Here is a 23,233-nt window from a genome sequence, read left to right on the forward strand (position 1 = left end):
ATTATCACGTGTTTCTAATTTTGTCTTAATTAGCATGTCTGTTTGTAAGGATCTCAAAATGTCTGTGTGTGTTTGAGTCCAACTTGATCTTTTAAAATCTGGTTTAATTAGATCGTAAAGGGGTTTGACCCTTTCTGCGTAATTTGCAATGTAAGTTCTTCCGAAATTTAGGAAGCCTAGAATTGACTGTAGGTTTTTTAGTGTTTTAGGAGCTTGGATTACGGCACATTTCTCTAGGAAATTGTCTGCCAGGCTTTTGCCTTCACTTGATAACTCATATCCTAAGAATAGGACCGTCAGATGGGCAATTCTGGACTTTTTGAAGTTGAATTTGTAACCCTCTGCAGCGAAACCAAGTATTATGGTGTTTACTCTTTTCAAGTGAGTTTCCAAGTCATCATCTGTTAAGTAAATGTCATCGACATAAGATAATGCTTCATCATCATATTGTTGTAGTAATTCTGTTACTCTCGCTGAGAATACCCCCGGGCTGTTCTTGTACCCCTGGGCTAACCGACAGAATTGTTTTTGAGTGCCATTTACTGAGAAAGCTGTTAAATATCTGCTCTCTGGTGCTATGTTTTGACAAAAGAATCCGTTGGAGATGTCCAAGGTAGTTTTGTATTTTTTGCGCACTATGTTATTCATTAGTGCAGCACTGTGTGAGTTTTGCACTGCAAAAGTTTTGCAACATGTGTTAAGGTGTCGGTAATCCAAAACTAGACGGTATGAATTGTCTGGTTTGGAGACCGGAAACAAAGGATTGTTCATTTGTGAGGTGCAAGTTTCAATCACCCCCTGGTATTCTAGCTGATCTAGTATTTCATTTACTTGTTTTTTAGCCTCTTGCTTAATTGGGTACTGCCTTTGTGCAGTTGGTTGTGATTTTAACTGGACTTTGTGAGGAGGAGAATCCTCATCCCATCCTACATGATTTTTATATAAAGCAGGTGCTAAGGCCACTGCCCACTTTCTAGCAAGTGTGTATTTTTTATGAATCGGGATTTGATTCGAGAAGGCAGGCATAATTACTTCTTCGCCATGAGGGCACTCCCTGACAAACTCTGGTGGCCAGTCTTTTTCAGCTAAAAGTATGTCATAACCCTTTGAGAGGTTATCCCAAAATAGTCCCCTTATTTTCCTAGTCTTATCTCCCTCTATACGTAATGTTATCTCGTATATTTTGTGGGGCTTGCTAACTCTGGTATCTGCAGTTTCCACTTGAAGGTATTCATTCGTGTCCACTGTCTCCAGATGATTCATAAGGACTTTGCGAGCTATGCTCACCTCTGCTGCGCTGTCTAGCATTGTCTGAGCCCACTCTCCGTTTTTCAGTTGTGTCCTAAGTATTCTCGGCATTGTTAACTACCTTGATACTGGCTACCTTCTTTTTTGGAAATTGTGATTTCTTTTTCAGTTGAGCAGGTTCCTTGTCTTTGGACTTGGCGTGCTCTTCTGATCGTCCTCTTCTTTCCGATTTCTGCGAGGAATTCTGAAAAGATTGAGAGGGACGTGTATCAATGTCTTGATATCTATCAGGTTTTTTAATATTATCCCTATTTCTAAGGTTATATCTATTCCCAGAGGGTTCACTCAGGGGTGACCTTTGTCTCGGGTTTGGAGATTTCTCTCTTCGCCTAGGAGACCTTCCTCTGGACTGGAATTTCTTTTCTTTGGGATTGGATTGTTTGTTCCCATCCCAGTTCTTTTTTGGTGAATTATTATTATTATTAAAAAACATTTTTTCTGGACTTGTAGTCAGTTGCGGTTTTACTGGTATTCCACCTAGACTATCTCTGCCTAGTTCTTCATAGGATTTTTCTATGATTCTGGCAATTTCAGCTGGTTGGTCTGCTATATCTGTCTCTTTTAACCTCTGGCGGATCGCCACGTTTGCTGCTTCACCCTTTATGTTGGCTAGTAATATAGCCGAGACCTGCTTGAAGTCTTTCAGTAATTTCATACCAAGAGTTAAAGCAGGTTCTGGACCGTATTCATCTTGAATTTGTTTTAGCACATCTGGTATTACCGAAATGGATGGAACACCGTGCGTTTTTGTGTAGATGGAAGCAAAGACTGTACCCCAAGTGTCACAGTCCTCAATGTGTGGTGCGATTCCCATTGGGAGACATATAGTCAGAATCCTGTGTTTTTCTAATGGGGTGGTGTCAGGAAACACCGCCTCTATTTGGGTAATTTTCTGTGCCAACCAGAATGGTATTTGTTCCCGTTTTGCTGGGACTTTACCTAGGCAGGATTGGATGTTCTGTGGTGTAATTTTATTTGTGTTCCCCTGGTGAGGGGTCAGCTGTGGAAGTTTAATCGCTGGCTGAATTGTTGAAGTCCGCATTACATACTGAACTAATTGTCTGTGAATTTTTAGTAGTTGTTTTAGCTGTATTAACAGCTCTGCTGCAGGCATTCTTTCGATGTCTGGATATGGTGTGTATCCGGCTAGGACCGGCCACGTTGCTCCTGGTCTTCCTAAAGGACCGAGCCTTGTAATGTGATTATTATGTTTTAGGGCGCCATCAAATAAGAGCAAATGCTCTTGGAATTTGAGTGGTACTTCCACCTCCTCGAAAGGAGTGTACTCATTAGGAGGTTCCTCTACTTTGTAATAGTGGAAGTACTTTGTTATAGTATTAGCTGCTGGAAAATGTATCCATGTATAGTATACCTCTGTCTGCCGATATTCGTGTGCCTCGATTACGAATATGACTGTGCCACCTCTAGGTGTCAGTCCATTTTCTATAAGTTTTAAGGTTATAGATCTCCTTTTGGCGACCGGAATGAGTATTATATCCGCGTCTGCTGCTTGCATGGTAGCATCAGCATCTGCTATTTCAGTAGCTAATCTAGTAACCTCTCGTTCTTCATCGCTGTCCATTTTGCTGACAGGATGGTATTATGTTTATTTGCAGATCAGGTTTCTTTATGGAAACAGAGATTAGATGCACAATATTTTGGAACTGTTTTATCCTTCAACGTTGACTAGACCAAGAACCATACATAGGAGTTCCCTCCTGCGAGGTTTTGGAGGATATTATAACCTTTCACCCACTCCAGACGTCTTTGGAGTATTTGGGAAAAGGGGTCTGAGTGAGAAAGCACGACTGAGTTACTCTAAATGTCTTACGTTAGTTTTATCGCCCTTTCCAAACGCGTTGGGCGCCATGTAGTGTAGCTCCTATTTTCCCAATAGGCTCTGCGCATTGGAATAGTACCTACAGCAGTAAAGGCCTAGGCCAGACGTTAACTAGGTCTACTACTGTCGATGCTAGACTTAATTTTTGGGTTTGCCAGCTAAGCTCAGAGTTCGCTAGAAACTTTCTCGAATGTTCAAGGAAGGATTAACTCCCCTGATTAGACAAGAAGGGATTTAGTTTCTGACAACCATAGAACATGACAACTTTGCTCTCCCCTAATCAAGAGTCAATCTCAAGAGTCGTGTGAGCACAAGGCAATTATTTTACTCAGTCAGTACGTGCATTCTTAGTCTCATCAGAATGTAGAGAAAAGGAAGAGACGGGCGTGTTCAATAAAAGGTGTTATTTATTGATCAGTCTCTTTTCTCGTACAAGAGAAATGGATCGATATTATTGCAATACTTATAGTTAAGTAAAGTGCATACATTAAAAGCAATAGTATAAAATAATACTGTAAAAACATTGATATGGTTTCTGAGCCATATGATGTTTTAAAATGATTAAAATATATTTACATACACATATACATTTGACTAAACGTGCTCAACTGGTGTTTCTAAATACGCCTACCCCGTGTACCTGACCTAAGTCTAATACGTGGGCGGGAATAGAAAGTTACAGTTTAAGTTAAGTTTGTTTTTGCCAAGTGAATAACTAAAGAATTCTCTAGGAGGGGTTATTCAGTTCTGTACCTGGAATTTAGGATGAATGAGGAATGGTATCTCTTTCTCTGCTCTCGATATTCCAGGCTGCCTGCGAGGGCTACCCGGAAGCGCCGGTGCTGGGTCTCTCGGCTTGAGATAGCAGCGCGTCTCTCAGCGCGTCAGGAAGGCGGGGCTGCGCCAGCGGGGTCTGCTTCTGCTCTCGGCTTCGGCAAGTATGGCTGCTCCGTCTTGTCACCACGCGTGTGTTTGCATAGGGCAAGGTCGGCAATATTTATACCTTAAAGGTGCCGGGATTGACGTAAGGATGGACATAGGTACGTCAATAAAGATGTCATACGACTTGCTCGTTAGCACATTCTTTACTAAAGTTCTCTGTGAAATCAAAACAATGGCCGCACGGATTATCCAGGTTGTCATAGGTTTGATTTGTTATGAGAACGTCGTATGCCTTATCAGGGGCTGGAGGAATGTCGCTTGTCTAATTAGATCTCAAGCGTTATGACCTAATCAGATAACACGTTCCTGTGCCGTAGTGTGACTGCGTCAGATAACGGTATCTGCATCATGGGGGATTTCTTGCCTCATGGGCTGACTGTTAGTTAACTAGCTAGGTAGTTTAACCAGAATAGGGTCAGGAATAGGGGGATCGATTCAGAACCTATAGAAATACACGACAATATTATCACATTCTTCATCAAGGAAAAAGTAAAACTCATCCCGGTGCAATACGCCATGCCCAAAGTCTGGAAAAGAGACATGAGGAAACTCAATCCAAACTCTCTACCCCCCAACAGCTGCAATCTCCTACTCCCCCCTACCGACACTTCTGACGTTCAGGACCTAACTGACCACTATCTCAACTCCATGGCCACAATAATCAATGAGGCCGCTCCAATGCAACTGAAAAGAGTATCCACTAAGATATCCAACCCCTGGTACAACGGGAGTCTCAATGAAGAGAGACGGGCTATGCGATCGGCAGAGCGTACCTGGAGATCAGTTCCCTCGACATTGCATCTCAAAACTCTGAGGAAAAAGAGAAATGCATACTTCAGGAAAATAAAACGCTCAAAGTCAGAGTTCTTCAGAATCCAGCTAGACCAAGAAAAAAACCGTCCAAGTAAATTGTTCGAGCTAATCCGATCTCAATCTAAGGAACAACCCCCAGCTGCCGACATTATCAGCACTACCCCCTCTTGTGAAGATTTCGCAGCTTTCTTTAACAATAAAACTGACAATATAAGGAGCGACCTCCTCAATGACGCAAGCCTTTACTCAATACCCAACTGCATAACACCCATTAAACTAAAAAACAATGCGACATGGTCATCCTTTGACACCTACTCTGAAGAAGAAATTGACAGAATACTCAGCACCCTAAAACCATCCAATCACCTCACTGACCCTCTTCCTGCTAACGCCGTAAAAGACTTCATCCCTCTGCTACTCCCACTCTGGACTAAAATTATCAATAGTTCACTACAACAAGGAACCATCCCGGACTCCCTCAAAGTTGGACAAGTTACACCTTTACTGAAGAAACCAACAGCCGACCCCACTGATCTAAACAACTACCGTCCGATTACCAACATTCCCACTCTCGCCAAGGTTCTAGAAAAATGCGTCCAACTACAAATGACAAAGCACATAGAACAGTTTGATCTCCTCAACACACACCAATAAGGCTTCCGAGCAGGGCACAGTACTGAAACCGCTATGACTCACATAATTGACGACGCCATCCAAATCTTAGATCAAAACAATACCTGCCTCCTCATCCTTCTTGATCTCTCTTCAGCATTCGACACAGTGAAACATGAGAGCTTACTCGAACTCCTAAAATCAAGAATGGGCTTCTCTGGGACTGTGCTTCGTTGGTTCACTTCCTTTCTACACAACAGGTCTCAAAAATTCAAGAGCAAAAACCTAATGTCTTCCCCAGTACCGGTATCGTTAGGCGTCCCTCAAGGATCCTGCCTATCCCCTACTTTGTTCAACCTAGTTATGGAACCTCTCACCACTCTGCTACAAGCATCCAATGTACACTTTCACATGTACGCCGATGACACTCAAATATACCTCAAGTTACAATCTCCCAAAGACATCCTGAGTCTGAATTCAACGATCAGAAGCACCCAATCTTGGTTGGCCGACAACCACCTCAAACTCAATGCTATGAAGACTGAGTTCCTCCTAATCTCACCTCCCACGAAAATATCGTCCGCACAAACATGGCTTAAGCACCTAACAGCACTCAATGTCCAACCGACCATCGTGGACTCAGCTAAATCCCTAGGCATAACACTAGACACCAACCTCAACATGCAGCAGCATATCAGCAAGGCTACTAAGGGGGCGAACTTCCAAATAAATACCTTGAGAAAACTGAAACCCTTCCTCCCAGCAAAAGACTTCCAAACAGCAGTACAAGCTCTAGTCATCCCTCGCATAGACTACGGCAGCGTGCCCCTCTGCGGCCTCCCCCTAACGACAACTGCACCCCTAAGAGCGTCACTAAATGCGGCTGCAAGACTCATCACTGGATCAAAAAAGCATTCGCATATCTCCCCTAACTTCAAAGCCTTGAACTGGCTGCCTCTTGAAGCCAGAATACAGCTGAAAATTGCCTGCATGACGCACAAGGCTATACACCTGAAATCACCCAGCTACCTCACTCATAAGTTGACAATTTCTGGTGGGTCCAGAACTACCAGGAGCACGAACAATCTTCTGCTGAAACCGCGAAGATTCCGGAAGGAAAAAACATACAAACGCTCCTTCTCTGGAATGGCGCCCAGGATCTGGAATGCACTTCCTCCTGATACGAGGCTCATCTCTTCCTCCCTTCTTTTTAAGAAAGAAGTCAAAAGTATCCTTATGGCTAAATACACTTGAACAATTCGTTTGATTTACATTATGAACAGTATTACCAGTATTGTGTTATGATATTGCCTATATATTCCTATGCACGTGTGTTTTGACGTATATTAGTCCTTCTGTATTTTTTACAGCGTTTTGATGGCCTTCGCTCCAACTATGCATTGCTACCTCATACCTGTACTATGCGTACTATATGTACGATTTTTTATAATAATAATACTCCGTATTATTTACAGCGTGTTGATGGCCTACGCTCCAACTATGCCTGCTACCTCATACCTGTACTATACGTTATATTGGTGCTATGTTATATACTATATTGGTGCTATGTACATGAACTTGTTGATCTACCTCCCTACTATGCCCCCTTGTTCCCCTACCCTCCACCTGCCTATGTAAAGCTCTCTGTTTTCTGCATAGATCTTGTTCGCGCTATATAAAACTCTCAAAATAAAATAAAATAAAAATAAACAACTCATCACATTCCAAAGAACTATGCAAAACACCATCACCAAGTACCCTGATGTATGATCCACCATCATTCACAGGTCCTCATGCTACGATACAAACTGCAATCACTCACAGCCCGATAAATAACCATCTATATTACCACCATCCCAGGCTATCCAGCAAACCAACCCTACCATTATTCAAAGCTCCGAGCGAGCCACCAAAACTAATGTAACTGTCAGCGCAATCGCACCATTACCAGAAGTTAAGTTGAGAGCAATTTGCTCTGCTATTACACATTTCTGTACTATCCACACTACCATCACTCTCAGCTTCCTGCAGTAAGAAAAACATTATGAATACGCACATCTACCATAAGAACCGTCCACAGTGTTAACATTCATTTATCAAAGTAGATAAAATACTGAAAGAACTGAGATGTTTCGTATACAATCATTTAACTACACAAGACCTACTGGATTAAAAACCCTGGCATTTCTAACAGTGTGTTCCCCACTGCAACTCCAGCAAGAAAAAATAGCGACTTTCTTGCAGCCAATTTGCCAACAATCCTACAGACAGAGGATTGGAGGCAAACCATTGAGTGTTTCAGACCACATAACACTAAAATACCTTAAACCGTCCCTTGAGAGCAGAACCCAACCACTTCCATTTCAGGAAATTAATGAAAATGTAACTCTTTAGGCTCCCTTTCTGAGGAACACTTACCATTGTGAAAGTAGTGAATAACATACTGAAAAGGGGTATTTCATGCCTGCAGCCTTTCATATGCTTACAGCTTGCCTACTGTCTGTGCCAGACCCATGTCAACATATTGCTTTAAAACAACTCCAACTAAATATATAACAAATACATTTCTGCAGACTGCAAAAATAACCTTTCCAACATAAAGTGAAATAGTGGATACCTTAAACCCAATAACTGGAGTAATTGAGATGCACAAACCAATGCTAGCCAAATATTCAGTGGCATACATTTCCTGGTAGAAGTCGCTACATATGAAGAACACCCTCTAATTATTTAGCAAAAAACAAGTAGCAGAACCATTCAATTTGAGACCCTCACACTTGTATTGTTAAGGCATAAAACAAACTGGCTTTGGTGCCTAAGTATTTCAGGAAAATAATAGCTCTACTTGTCACATCCCCTCACCTTTTGTGATGTACAGGTAGAAGAAGTCGCAGTACAGAATTGTCTGTACGAGCCCTGCCACAATAGCGATGAGATCGAAGAAGCCCTCTGACTGGTAGCGCCAGATCCAGTTGAAGAGATAGAGGGTACGATATAGACCAAGGGCGAAGAGATAGTGGCTAGTGATGGTCTCTGCCTCACCAGTCTTGCTCACCATGAAGAGCTGGGGAAGAATGGCCACCGACTCCAAATAGATGGAGAACGTCCACAGGATCTGCACATGGAGAGCAAGCATAAGAAGACATGTAAGGGAGGAATAAACAGAAAAAAACCAATCCCGATGTGCCCAATGACAGAGATCAGTGGGAGTATTGAACAGCACATTCCATTCAGTTCCCGCACACACCTGCTTTCTTTCTATGGCTTTGGGGAAATAATTCACAGCTACTAGCAGTTCTTCACTGGGGTCAGATCTCCAAGGAGGTATGCCTTTTGAGTATATTCAATGATGAACATCAAAATATGGTGTAATAAGAGGAACCCTTCAGAGATTCATCATTATTGAAAAAGCGTTTTTCTCAAAATAATAACCCCTATATTGTCCTACATACTACTAGTGTACCACGCATTCAAATTCACTAGTACTTGTTAAATGTTTCAATACTTTATTTCGGCAATATGCCATAAAAGCACAAGAAGAAGAAAAAAGTCACATTTAAAACATACAAGTGCTTCACATAAAATAATAAATAATTAAATATCAATTAAAATCTCATTCATCACACAAGAAATGTTCAGTTAAAAAGTAAATGCACCCATGCCATCTCCTTCAGGAGAACAGCATTTGGGTGCACATCATTCGAAAAGCCAGATTATTAAAATGCCAGAAACAACCATTTGCTAACACGCCCTTTGTCTGATCCTCCACATAGCTATTAAAAAGCAGCAAAGAGAAATTACTAAAAATTGTCTAGCATCAATTTTTATAATACAAAGTGCAGTTACGTGTTTCCTAACACCTAAAAGTCGTCATACAGGCATTATCCACTTTGTCCTGCCCTTTAAATATGACGGGCGAAAGAATAAAACATGCTCTTCTGTTTCCCTGTCTGCCCCACAAGAATGGCAGGCACACAAAGCAAGGTCAAATGTGCTGCCTCATTTGGCAGTGACAGAGACAAACAGTAGTGTGCTGTACCTAAACTACAAATACAGATTTCCGGTTTGGGGGTGGGGGAGGGTCTCAATCTCGTGTAAAAATTGTTCCAGCTTGTAATCATCCTTAATCTGAAGAACGGAGTTGGTCAAAGTGCCATAGGAGGTGAAGGCCAGCATTAAATGTGTTTTGTACTGCCAATACTTCCCTTTTTAGCGTTATTTAACCAATGATGAGAGCTGCCCCGGATCTGCCACAAGTCACCACACCCCATCTTTGTTAAGAGAGGATATAGACTTACGGTTAGAGCGATCAACCTTGAAGCTGGGGAACCGGGTTCGAGTCTCAGCAACGGCGCTCAACAGCCTGTGATTCTGTGCAAATCACTTAATCTCCCTGTGCCTATCCCGCTACATAAAAAACATAACTCTAAAAAAAAGTGTCTTTAATTTACCTGATCCATGGTAAACTTCCTGAACCAAGAATTGCTAGGACATCTTTGAGCCCCTCTTAATACAAATGTAACTCGGATGTGGCCCATATTCATCTCCAATAAAGTATAGGCCTGATTCCCGCCCCCTCCATGATTGGCTAAAGTTCCAGATTGAGAATGAGTGGAAGTAGTATTGTACTATTCAGGAGCCCCACGCAGGTGGCTTAAGAAACATTTATCAGTAACTAACAATTTGGGCGTATCCTTAGGTAGCTCTTGTGTTTCTAAGGCATCATGATGTGGAAGTGTGCCTTCCAGTAAGCAGCAGGACGACATTTTTTATTAACGTAATTTTGAAACTGCTTGTGCATACATATTGATTTTTGAGGGGGGTGGGGGTCATAGACCTAATAATTGCCTTGTCTTTATTACAAAGTAGTAAACAGGGACTACTTTGTGATCATTTTCTTCTAATTATATCTTGCAAAAAAGGTCTTCCTCGAACAGAAAAAAAGTTCATGTTCTTGTCTTTGTATGTTGGAGTTCGAGATACTCTGCTCTTCAAACAAGCAACATGCTGTATCAGTCCCTTAAAGGCTTTAGCAGTTAGAGGACTATCATTACGCCTTTCCAAATATGATGGAATAATTTTAATCACACCCTTAGTTTCAAACAGGTGTCTCTTATGCAGCAGCTATGTACACCGAGTAACTAGTTAGGACCTCTTCTGACTTTATGGACATTGCTGCTACCTTATCCTTTTCCTCAAGAGAACGGTCCTTGGATGTCTTATCCTTGTGTCAGGAGCTGGCGTGACATTTTGCATACGTAGGTTTGTAATATTATGAGATAAGCATGTGCTGCATAGGCATCCGATTACCCAGAACCCGACCAAGAGAGAAAACACTACTGCAGGGCTCTCATGAACAGGATTGCTTTAATTTCTTTTTGCATATGACCTATAACATTATAAACATATTGAGTGAATAGGCGATACCCATCTAATGGCAGATTAGTATGCTGAGCATCGTCCTTGTGTCTCAATCCAGAAAGCCACAATAAGGCATGGCATCTTAAAGCCAAGCCTGTTTCCAACAGTCTACTTGCACAGTGGTATTTTGTTTACCCAACAGTTGACTGGTGTGGGAAGCTACCTTAGTATATGGTTGTGAGAAAGTGGCTCTGTATATACTGGACTAGAATGAAGTACATTCTTACTATATTCACATTGATTAACTTATAAAAAGGGGAGAAAAGCTTGCTCATATTAATCTAAATCTTCGAGTGTTACAAACTCTCTTTGCATAAGCTTCCTCAAATCTATATGTCCTACCATTTTACTAATTCAATGACCTATCGTTGGCTGCTCAGTTGGTCGCCAATTCTGTAAGATAAGTGATCTTGCCACAGTTATCGATATCAATATAAAATACAGCTGATGTTTCCTTAGGCATTTAACATCCCCTGAAAAACCAAATAGAACCAACATTCATGATAGGTCAATTGCAGTGGACACACAACGAGAAATAGTTATAAAAACTTTGGTCCAAAATTGTTGTAAATGATTACATAAAAAAATTACATGTACCCAGCAGCCTGAATCTAAAATATTAGTTACTCATCGTGGGATACATCTTATATAATTTCGACGGTGTATACTACAGCAACCATCTTTAATTAATTCTTGAAAATTGGCTCCCAGTAACGCTTTGTAACTTAGATCACAGAGCAATGAACATTCTTTTAAATTAAATTACCACCCTGTCTCAGAAATACTTTTCTGCATTTTGTCCAAGATATCTTTTTTGCCTTTAATGCTGTGGTGCAAGTGACGGTACCATGTACCTTTCCCGGATGTCTTGATCGCCATCTGTTTAGCAATCTGATATGCTGACTCACTTAAAATGCTGTAGTTACTCACGATTTGAATTTTTTTTTGACATAATTCCGTACTTTGGGTACCGGCTTGCATCTGAACCGTATCCCATGTGATTAATCTATCAAAATTAAAAATAACCCCAAGTCGAACAAATTCCAGTTTTTGCCAGAATTGCACAAGTTTTTTAGACAGAGCTAAGCCACCAGCTGCACAATCTTGAATAGGGGTGTAGGCATGATAGGCCGAAATATTTTGAGAATTGAAAAACACCTGGATTCTCCATGACAACGCCAGTAGCACCTTATATCTCGTTTTCTTGGGGAGTTTTCCTAATTGTAGGAAAGTTGGCAATTTAGTTGCACTTTCATTTATTATATGGTTGACGAGGAAGTCATCATAAACTGAGTTTGACTCACCTATTTGGCTTATCAAATTGAACAGAGATGTCTGATCTTGCGAAATGAGTTAGTGCTAAGCCCCCCGTATGCTGTATTCAGTTGAAGTATAGCTAATTTCATGCAAGGCTGTTTATTATTCCATACACATTTCTGAATCAGACCATCCAGTTCTTTAAAAAAAGAATTATGAACTTTTAAAGGGAGGTTAATCAAAAGAAATAATAGCAGTGAAGAACTGTCATTTTAACCATAGATACCCGTCCAACTAATGATCAATTCAGTAACGTCCTTTTATCTAGTAGTTTCTTCACCTTTGCCAACATCCTTCCATAATTTAATGAGAACAGATCCGCATATTAGTCTGTGACTAGAATCCCAAGATATTTAATAGGGCTAGGCGATACATGTAGTAAACAAGTGGGTATCTCTGCGGGAGTCAAATTAAATGTAAGAATTTCTGTCTTTCTTTTGGTTAACCCTATATCCCCCAATCTTTGTAAAATTGTCAATTTCATCCAACGCATTCTTTATATTTGAGCCCTCTGCCTTAAGATATAAAATGATATCATCTGCATATAATTTCATTTTCGGCATCTCTAACATAGGGGGTATGACCTGTGCATTAGCCCGAATTTTAGCTGCCGGTGGCTCAATAGAAAAGAGCAAACGGCAGGGTGGGATAATGGACATCCCTGCCAAGGGCACCTGTTAATATTTACACTTGTTGCTTCTGTTCCATTAATAATAATCTTGGCTTTGGCTTGGCTATATAGTTCTTTTAACATACCTATCAGCTAATTAGGACAACCAAACTTCTCCAATATAAAAAATAAGTCCAGCCAATCCATCAAATCAAAAGCCTTCTCGGTTACCATCATCAGTATTGTAGCCTTAATCTGACAGGCCGAGAAGTAGTCAATTGCTTGTATTAAAAGATAGGTATTAGTTGCCAATAATCTCCCCGGCAAGAAACTATTCTGATTTATGTGCACCACTTGTTGGGCTGAAGGTACAATTCTCCTTGCCCAGATTTTTGTAAAAAATCTTATAATCTGTATTTAACAGACTGATCAGTTGATATGAACTAGGATACAAGGATCTTTATCTTTTTTAAGAAAAATAATCACTACCGACTCCTTAAATCCCTTAGGAACAGCTGCTCCCTCTTTTATTTGATTAAAAAGTTTGGATAAAACTAGAAGTTATTCAACTTGAAACCTCTTATATACTTCTACCGGGATCCCTTCACAGCCACAAGATTTAACATTGGGCATATTTTTCAGTACTTCTTCAACTTCTAATGATTTTATAATAGAATTCAGCTGGATATGTTCCCCTGATATCTGTGGCAGCTCCAGAGAATCAAAATATGAGCTTTGATCATGATCTGCTATTATAAATTTTTTTTAAATGCAAGAAAACAATATCCGCAAACTTCTGATTATCCTTTACTAATTGATTAGACATCAGATCCCTCAACTGGTTTATTATTTGGGATCTCTTCTGACTTTTGAAAGACCATGCTGAAAATTTGCAAATCACTTGGGTTTCCTCAAAGTTTTTGTTGGTATGCTTTACTTCCTATGATTTCTTCTACCAAAAAAAGTCCCTTAGCTCTTACTTTGGTTTAGATAATTCCTGCTGCCATTAGCGATTGTTCCTCAATTGATGCTGCATTTATCTTTTATCTGGCTTTGTCCACAGCTGCTTGCAGACCCTCCACCTTTTGCTTACACTGTTTATCAAACTGTGCTATATAGGAGATAACTTGTCCTCTAAAAGCGGTTTTAAAAGCCTCCCAGACCATGAAAATAGAGGCAGTATTTAAATTAAATTTGAAGAATTCTTTCATAAAAACGTTTGTCTCTTCTAGGCAAGTAGGATCTTCCAGCAATGATTTGTCAAACTGCCATCTTGCTTTCTTCTTACGGATACAATGAACGGAGAATATAAAAGAGACTACCAAATGATCTGAAAAGGAGTTGACAAAATCTCAGTCCTACCATTAGCAAGGAGTTTGTCTATCAGAAAGAAATCCAGTCTTCAAGCTGTTCTATATCTGGAGGATTAACAGGTGAACTGAGAGAAGCCCGGGTATTCAGCCCTCCATGGATCTACAAGCGCTGTTTTCATCATATTTACTAATCTTGCCGTCTTAGGTTTCAATTGGCGCTTAGTTTTATTGGAGGTGTCAAGTTTCAGATTTTGAATAAAATAAAAAGTGATGTAGTATCATCCTCAATGGGATCATAATAATTCACCAGATTTAGCCCCATTTCTTCAATTTTAACTTTAACTAAAAGCCATCTCCCCCTCTGGTCCTGAATTACCTCCAAAGCCAGCAAGTCAATTGAAGTTGATAAAAAAACCATACGAACTGTTGCAGTGGGGGAAGAAAAATATGCACAAGTATATTTCTTTGGAAGGTACATCCTGAGAGTATTAGTATTAAAATGAGTTTCTTGTTAAAAGATTATTTCTGGAGTAAATTTATCAAACCATTTCAACAGAGCACCCCCCCCCCCTTACGTGGATTTTAAAGCCTATTCAAATTGCAAGAAATTATCTTAATCTGTTGCAGCATTTCTTCTATTTTCAGAAATGTAAACCTGTACCCATTTTACCAGCAATATCGTGGCCTCCTTCTCATTCTCTTTTCTTATACCACAGGATATGCTCTTGCCCAGTTCATTTTTTGGCTGAAAACCCCCCCACAACCCTTCAACCTTCTTCCCCCTCCCCCTTCCCCGCTCTGAGGACCTCCCCACCCGCCAGCCCTGGGCCCTCCCTTCACCAATAGGAGCCGTGATGTTGCACCTAACCCCCTAAAAACGATTCCCTCCAAGAAAAAAAGCCAAGAATTAAAGATACATTCCCGACTCCACAATCAAGAGTAATGCCACCTATCGTACAGTCAAGCTTTATCTTGAGATAACTCTGATAGCAAAAGGTTTGCATCTTCAATAGAAGAAAACACGTGAAATCACCACTTTACCGACACTTTTAGTTTTACCTGTTGCACAATAGAGGCTTGCCCCCCAAAGCGTTTGACTTCTTGAGCCAGCTCCTGGAAAGCCTTATGACATCTGGCCGCTGCAGCCGCTAAGTCCGGAAACACCCTCATATGAACATTTTCTGTGATGAGAAAAGATTTTTGATGGATTGCAATAGCCAAACCTGTTCTGAAGCGATCGTCTGCAAAATTAACTAATATTGTCTGTGGAAACTTGGCATCAGCAGAGCGCTGGGCAAGGACTCTGTGAGCTCTCATGATGGATAAATCACTCGGGGCATTTGGCAGTATATATTTCTTAATAACTGAGTTCATCAACTGAGGGACGCTTTGATTTCCCCCCTGAACCTCGCTTCCTTCTGAGACCCAGATAAACCTCAGATTACTATGTCGTGAATAGTGCACCAACATCTCTGTTTTAACTTTCAGCTGTTTAAGTTTTCTTTAGCTCTGGCAAAATGATCTTGTCCGATTTTTGATACTGATCCTCAAGATCAGAAATTCTTTGTTTGGCCTCAGCGAGACGTTTGGGTAGTTACATAATGTATGTATTGCGATTTATATAGCGCACGTATCACCCGAAGGCATCAAGGCGCTTGCTTTGGGAACCCGTCCTGGTGTTTCCCTTTGAGATAACCCCTACTGGGTATCCCCAGGGTGAAAGCCAGGCATCCCGCCGCGGGTGGGCCGCCGTAGTGGAGATTAAGCAACTATTGCCCAGAGTTGCAGCGTAGGACCCCATGATTAGAATAGGCACCGAGGCGAGAATTATCGAGTCCGTGGATATTTTGGGCTCAGTACCCTGCCGCGTCGGGAATTGAACCCTGGTCCCGGGCCTGACCTGTGCATCAGGGTCTGCCGCTCTAATCAGTGAGCCACACTCCTCCACTAGTTACATAAGGGTTTCCTCAATTAAAGACATCCTTTGATTAACTGTTGCTGTATCAAGAGCTTGCTGTACTTTGAGACCCCTAATCTCCGTTATAATCACTTCCAGCAGAGGTCTCAACGTTTCAGAATTAGATTCCATGTGGGGGTCTACATTTGTGGATTCCAGAGCTGATTCCAATACTGATTCATATTTGTCTTGAGCTGGCTTTAGACCTGTACTTACTGACTCAAGGGCGCCAAATAGTTCAGTGGCGTTTGGTAACCTTACTGCTTCAGGTATGGCTGATATTCTGTTGTCCTCAGTCTGAGGCAGTTCTAGCGGGTTCAAGATAGACTCTGTCTGTACCATATCTGTTTTGGGCAGGCTTTGTTTTTTTAACAAAGGGTAGTCTTTGGGCCTCTCTGCGTCGGCAATAGCTACATTTGATGCAGCTACAATCGGGTAGGAGGTGGGTTGGGTAATCATTGAAGGAACACTCTGTTGAAATAGCTCATTACCCGCCTCCACTCCGTCTTCCTCTAAATAGGTTTCTTCCCCTACTGAGTAAGATGAACCAACCCGCTGTACTTCCATGGTGGATGGCATCCCCACGCTAGCTAGGATCTTCTTCTCTCTCCAGCCTGCTAAGCGGCACTGAGACATCTTTTTCTGCTGCTTTGGTATAACCGGGGTTGTTGTAGGATTACCAGTCTTCTTAGTGCGTTGCTGTCGCATTATGTTGGGGCACATGGGTTCCCCCGACCCTTAGGTTGAGCCCACCCCGTGACTCCTCGCACGCTGGGCCCACCTACCTTGGGTCATTTAGTTGCATGCGCCTTTCCACAGTCCACTGCCACAGGGATTTTCTATTCTCTGCGGTAAGCGCTATTTTCCACTACTTCCCCTTCAATAAGTACGGCCATTCTCGACTCACAGCTCCTCTCCGACTCTTTGCTCCACTCTGCTAACCCTCAATGGAACTGAAAATCCACACTTGAGGAGAATCATATTTCCAACATTTCCACCTATTCAATCCAGGTGAAAGCCTGCACTACTGTGGCCCCACATGCTTCATGCTTTCAAACCATGGGGAGGCTTTCCAGCAAATGGCAACACAAACAGCAAAAAATGTCGTGAAGTACGGTGCATGGAAGATCAGCATTTTGGGATCTGCTGCTGAGATCCGTGCAGCAGCGTCACGTCGCAAGAAGCGTTTGATGTCAGCCAGTGGGAGGGATAGTGTTTCTCGGAGTTCAGCAGTCAAGCATGGGGACTCCGCTTGCTGCCTAATCCAGACAACCGTTATGGTGATATTAGTGGTCGTATGCAACCGTAGAAAGCTTTGTAAGTGGTAGCTGTGGAGAGCAGCCTTCAAGCTTAGTCCAGAAGGAGTGTAAATCAGCTTGTTTTACCAGAACATAATCTTGTTGGTAAAGATTAAATGACAAAGAACCACACAGTGTATTTATAAAAATACACACACTAACACATACAAATATCTCCTACCGAGCGATATACACAATGCATATAATACTTTGCAAATAAAACAGGTAAGTAGCACGAATACACAGTGGTCGCCAGGGGGAGACCAAACCATATACTAAAATTGTGGGATGCGAACCGCGGCTCAGGTGAAGACTATAGCCAGAAGACGTAGAAGTGCTGGGGACCCAAGGAACCACCCGAGGTAAGTTATCAGGAACCCCACGGAGGCTATGTGAAAAGTGGGAACACGACCACATGCTCAATTCAAGTCAATAGGTAAGATGTGATTCCAATTTTAAAGAAGTAGGACCCTTCCCAGTGGACCCTGAAGAAACCCTGTGGAAGACAGAAGGTTGGAGAGACACCCCACCCATGGAAACCCTAGGAACGAGGATACCTGCACCAGGGAAGCTGGGTGCATAGGTGCGAAGTGGAGTTGGAAACCACAGTCAAACTTAATGGAGGACTTCAGGAAGAGGGGACAGAGTCTATGCCACTCAGAGGTGACCAGGAAGCAAGGAGGGCACCAAATGTGCCCTTCAAGCAGTCTCAGTGGTCCTGGCAAGCGCCCCCAACCTGCCTCAATACACTAAACCCTGTCTGGGAGATAGTCACACCTCCCTGTGACAGGATATCTATTGTTCTGCCTTCCCCTGCTCGAGCTTGGCTCAGCAGCAGGAGGGCAGAAACATGTCTCTGGTCGGCAGCAGCCCTAGCTTGCTGTCCGGTTTTGGAAGACTCGTACAGGGAGCACTGAGGGGCTCCCGGAGGAGCTTTACAGTGCATGGAATCATACCTCGTGCTGGGGTATGATTCCAACATGTTTTATACCAAACATGACAGGGTTCGTTACAGACAATTTAGAGATGGGCATCGCGTAATGACGCATGGTCCCTCCATACATAGTAATGGCTGATGCACTAACAATCGGGGAGAATGGCCTCTGAAGGTTGTAGAGGTGTCTTGCACCCTCACACTTAGAACCGAGCACCCTGCCCTCAGGATTGAAAGGTCTGCCTTAGGTGCGACTTATTGGTTTTAAGTGCAGTGACCTCAGATATAGGCAAACCTATATGTGTCGTAAGTGGTGCCAGTACCAGCTTACACAAGCTGCAATGGCAGGCCAGTAGTCACAGTTTGGGTGGTCTCTCATGGGTTGCATAATACATGCTTCAGCCATGAGGGACCCTTGGTGTACCTATGCCCCGAGTACCTCAGTACCATATACTAGGGGCTTAAAAGGAGACACCAGTAGCCAATCTGGGAGGTACATAAGTACTCACCATAACCAATTTAGGGGAGAAAGGGCAGGAACTGGGTCCTGATTATCAGGATCCCAATCAGACTAGTCAGAAACAGCATAACACTAGGCAAAAAAGTAAGGGTAATCATAAAAGTAGATCCTACGTTCCTACAACTGACGTCTTGCTTTCAGCATTACAATTACTTAAAGTGGATTAAAATAGATTCTGATGCACCTACGATACAGTGGTGCAGGTTTATTTCTTTATATTCTTTTTACAGAGTAGTGAAAAGCGTCACTAAAAAAATAATACCCATGTACAATAAAATGGAAAACAGAGGCAGGAACAGGTTCTTCCTCTGTGGAGGGTAAGTGTTTCAATTAAGAAGCAAGAGTCGTCATATTTCTCCCATGTATTTATTATTCATGCTAAAGTTGTGTGGTGGGAATGGATTAACAGGATAAGAGTCAAAATTCTCTGATGGTGCATCAGTGTCATAATTCTACCATCAGACATCATCTCATCTCTGTCGTACTTCGGCCTGCCTGCGCTGTACGTCCCCCATTGTCATATTGTCATAACTATTTTCCAATTAGGTAGGTTCCATGTACTCTGCTACATACTTTATTTTGCACGCTCTGCTGAGTGTTTAATTTAAAAGGCATGCTATGCACTTTAATTTTGTGTGCACTGTAAACATGTCTGTATAATGAAGTGCAAATGCCCGGTATTTATTTTTATACAACATGCACTTCCGAGCAACCAATTAAAGGCCTCCGTTTCCTGCTGTCCTTGATTCAAGCCTGGTACTTTTGTTTGTTTGTAGCAAATAAAGACCTCAGTTTTAAGCAGCACTCCTTTCCTGCCAGGGGGTCTGTTTTTTGTTTACACAACGACTACTGACTAATTAAGAGGCCTCTATTTTTTGCACCGGTTTCCTGCCAAAGCTTGTCTTTTTATTGGCAAGTAGCACACCTCCCCTGTGCACACCCACCTATAAATACCATATTCAAAGTGTGGCTTCCAGCTTGGCTTCGTCAATCCGTCTGAGACCAGTGCCTCTCGCCAGCATCGCCTAAGGGTTCTGAGCTCCACCTCCAGTGACAAGAGCAACCCAGAAGCTGTTGTCTGGAACCTAGGGGCTTGCAATCTCTCTTGGAATCCCATCCCTGAGATACAATTTTCTACAACCTTAAACCCTGATCATTCAACCTCTCTTGACTGCGACCATCATTCTCTCACTGCCACTCAATGTGCTTCCAATTTTGGCCCATTACACGGACCCCAAGGTAGTGCAGGAGCCTGACGCCTCTCGTTTTTGGGTTCTCCTTTCTTCAAGGACATCCCTACAATTTGAATTTAATTAGGACGTTTTTAGCAGAATATATAAAGAAAAAAGGACACATTGTGTGTTGTGTATCAAGTAACACAACATAAAAGGTAGTTAATAGGATTGTTATCACCAGTGAAGAAACTAAAAACATGTGCTTGTTTTACAGCGGGGGTAAGTGTTCAAAGGACTCCCAAGTGGACTCCGATTTCTTTCAGTAATCCTTATTTGTTCGTTTTTCGATGACTTGTAGTCTAAAAATTCTCTAAATTAGCCTTTTTTTGGAAAAGAGCAATTATTAGCACTTGTCCAATTTTACATTATGGAGAGTAGAAGGTTAAACTTGATGATGGTCTCCATAACTAGGTTTGGGGACTGTGGAAGTTAAACACAAATAACTGAAGAGGGGAGGAGTAAAGCATGCTCAATCTGACTGTGATTGTGTTCTTTGGTCACAGAGTACCTCTCTCGGTAGAAGGAATGCACTTACACTAGAATGTGTAGGGTTCTACTCAAAAGATTCAATACACAACTCTCGTTCTTTCCACAGGAGCTTCAAGTACACCAGCACCATTGCTTGCACTTTCTCTCTTTTCTCCCTTCCCCCTCAATCACCTTTAAACCAAAGGTCAGCCATTAGTGTCTGCTGTAACCTTTTGATACTAAGAATTAACCTCAAGGGAAATGCAGGATCTTAGCTTCTGCAAAATTTCTGGGGATTCAGGTGAGACACGCTTGTCTGTCTATATTGGTCACCTGAATGAAATAAGCTCTGTGGTGGTCAGAGACGGAAATCTGATAGCTGTGGTGCCTAGATGAAGCATTAATCAAAAGTACACAGCAGCAACAACATCACTTAAAAAGCACGGCACACAAAAATCCTGTGCAAAATCTAGTTAACCTGGTCTAATCTGACAAAACCTGGGGCAAAAGCAGAGTACACAAGCGGCAAAAGCACAAAGCCAGCACTGTTCAGAAGATGGCACTGCATCTGCAATAGAACAGGCTGAATGCAACAGTACACCACTGCAAACCACAAAGATATTTGTAGACACCCTTAACTAGCATACTGATTTACCTCCAGTGGGCTGAAGTCATGGTTTACCAGGAAAGCCAGAATCGCGGTAGGGACTACTAGGAATTCCACCCGGAATGTGTCGTGGTTTCCGTCATAGGTAGCTTTGAACTTGCTGTAGATCATCCAGACAGTGGCGTAGGAGCAGGCGATGTAGACCACCTGTCAAAGGTCAGGTAGGAAAGTTGAGGAGAATAGTTTGTGTAGGATGGGATATTATACCAAAGGAAAGTGGAAAGAGGGTAAAGCAAGGAGTGAGTGAAAAATAGGCCATGTATGAATGGAAAACGAGAGGAAAAACAAAATACAAAGTTGAACTGCAAAAACATCTTAACCAGTTGAAAATCATCCATAGAAAACATGCCGACATTCAATCTGCAATTCATGTGTTTTCGTTCCACTATCAGGTTTACCTATTGATGGGACCTAACTGGTTAAGGAGGGAGTATAGCACACACATCTAAAAAAATAATAAAACTTACCGATTACTTCCACTTTTGTTTTGCCTTGTAATTGTAATGTAGATTTTTCCAACTCAGGCTTTATTGCATTCAATTCCCATGTACCACTTAAATCTTGACACAGCCCTGCGATCTCAACTTCTCTCATATAATCCTTCACAAGTTGCAGATGCAACCGTGAATTTGATGTATGTCTTCATTCTATGAGGGACGATCGACCAACGAGGAAAAATGTAATCCAATTTTGGAAGTTACTTGTGATTGTTCTCACTGTTTGACCGATGGTTTGGCCACGGCTTTCCTAGCAGTATTCACACTGTTTTGGAGGAATAATATGGATTTCATCCACCCTCTTTGAGTGCTCATCACTCTCTCCCTCATCCTACATTTCTCGGAGCCTTTGAAGCCCCATCGTCCTTGACGAAACGTTGCGCCTACAAGGCCTCTCCCTTTACCAGATACAGTGCCCCTCTCCCTTCACTTTCACATCTGTCCTGAGGAACACCCCGCCAGGAAGGATTAGAACAAACCTACAGTTTCAGGGGTCGAAATGTCGATACATTACTGATGCCAGTATCACCAACAGCGCATGTCCCGCGGTGATCATCTACTGTACATGGCTACGTAAATGATTGTAATCTACGACTGTACTAGGAATGTGTGGCTGAATAGCATGCCTAACAATTTGTTTGTGATACCCTCTAGTATTGTTTGTCACTTGCCTCACTACCTCACTAAAGTCACTTTCCTTCCTCCCCTTCCACTTAGTTGGGCACACCAACCATGTATTTTAATGTTTTCTGTAAAATGTTTCCTTAAAATTTGCATCAGGTGTTTAGTGTGATTAAATAACACTTCAGCACCATTTAATTCTTTTGATTAATTGTTTTTGATACAATTTTAATTGGTTTCATTTACACTGTTTTGATGTAAAAGTACTGGGACCACTACGTTCTATACTAGTATGTTGATATAAGGCACGTTTTCAAATATATCTTTCAATTGTCTAAATAAATAAAGCAGATTAATTTTGTTCCCCATCCTTGCAGTATCCGGGACAATAGAACACCTGCAAGAGTAAGGAGTGCCCCCGCCCCCACTAATCATGACACTGGGTTCTCTGTGATAGACTTAGGTGGTAATACCAGAAGGCAGCACACCGGAGTCTGCAACTGCGCCCACAATCTATGATGTAGGCAGGCTTGTGCAGAGGAGATTGAGGGGACCCACTCTTTCCAACTGCAAGATGTGGAGGGCGAGGATCTGATTAACCTAACGGCATACTAAGGAGTACTTGAATAGCACCAGATTTTCAGTGTGAAGATTCCATCGGAACCAGGGTCCTACAAATTGTTGCCAAAACATAATAAGACTGGGAAACTTTCAGGGACATTGCCAAAAAGCATAACAAGAGTGGGAGACTTTCAGAGACTTTGCCAAAACATAATAAGGCTTCTGGGACAAATGGAAACTCACAGGAAATGTACATACAGTACACGTGGCTGGAAACATTGATCCTTACACATTCCAAT

The 23,233-nt window shown here is 42.0% G+C and overlaps 1 protein-coding gene across 2 annotated transcripts in view; it reads right to left on the minus strand.

Moving 5' to 3' along the window:
• Positions 1 to 23,233, minus strand: part of KDELR1 (KDEL endoplasmic reticulum protein retention receptor 1) — a 124,930-nt gene that overhangs the window by 28,678 nt on the left and 73,019 nt on the right. Inside the window, exons 3-4 of one of the 2 annotated variants that reach the window (XR_013598901.1) lie at positions 21,244 to 21,402; positions 7,230 to 8,630 (exon numbers count right to left, since the gene is read on the minus strand). Coding sequence is in view for 1 of the 2 variants with exons in the window: in XM_078654972.1 (XP_078511098.1) it covers positions 8,378 to 8,630; positions 21,244 to 21,402 (412 nt within the window). In the remaining variant the exon portion in view is untranslated. The remainder of the gene's footprint in view (positions 1 to 7,229; positions 8,631 to 21,243; positions 21,403 to 23,233) is intronic. The other variant, XM_078654972.1, reaches the window with a different exon arrangement.

The sequence above is a fragment of the Lissotriton helveticus genome, chromosome 7, assembly GCF_964261635.1.
Source record: "Lissotriton helveticus chromosome 7, aLisHel1.1, whole genome shotgun sequence".
In the NCBI taxonomy this organism is placed as follows: Eukaryota; Metazoa; Chordata; class Amphibia; order Caudata; family Salamandridae; genus Lissotriton; species Lissotriton helveticus.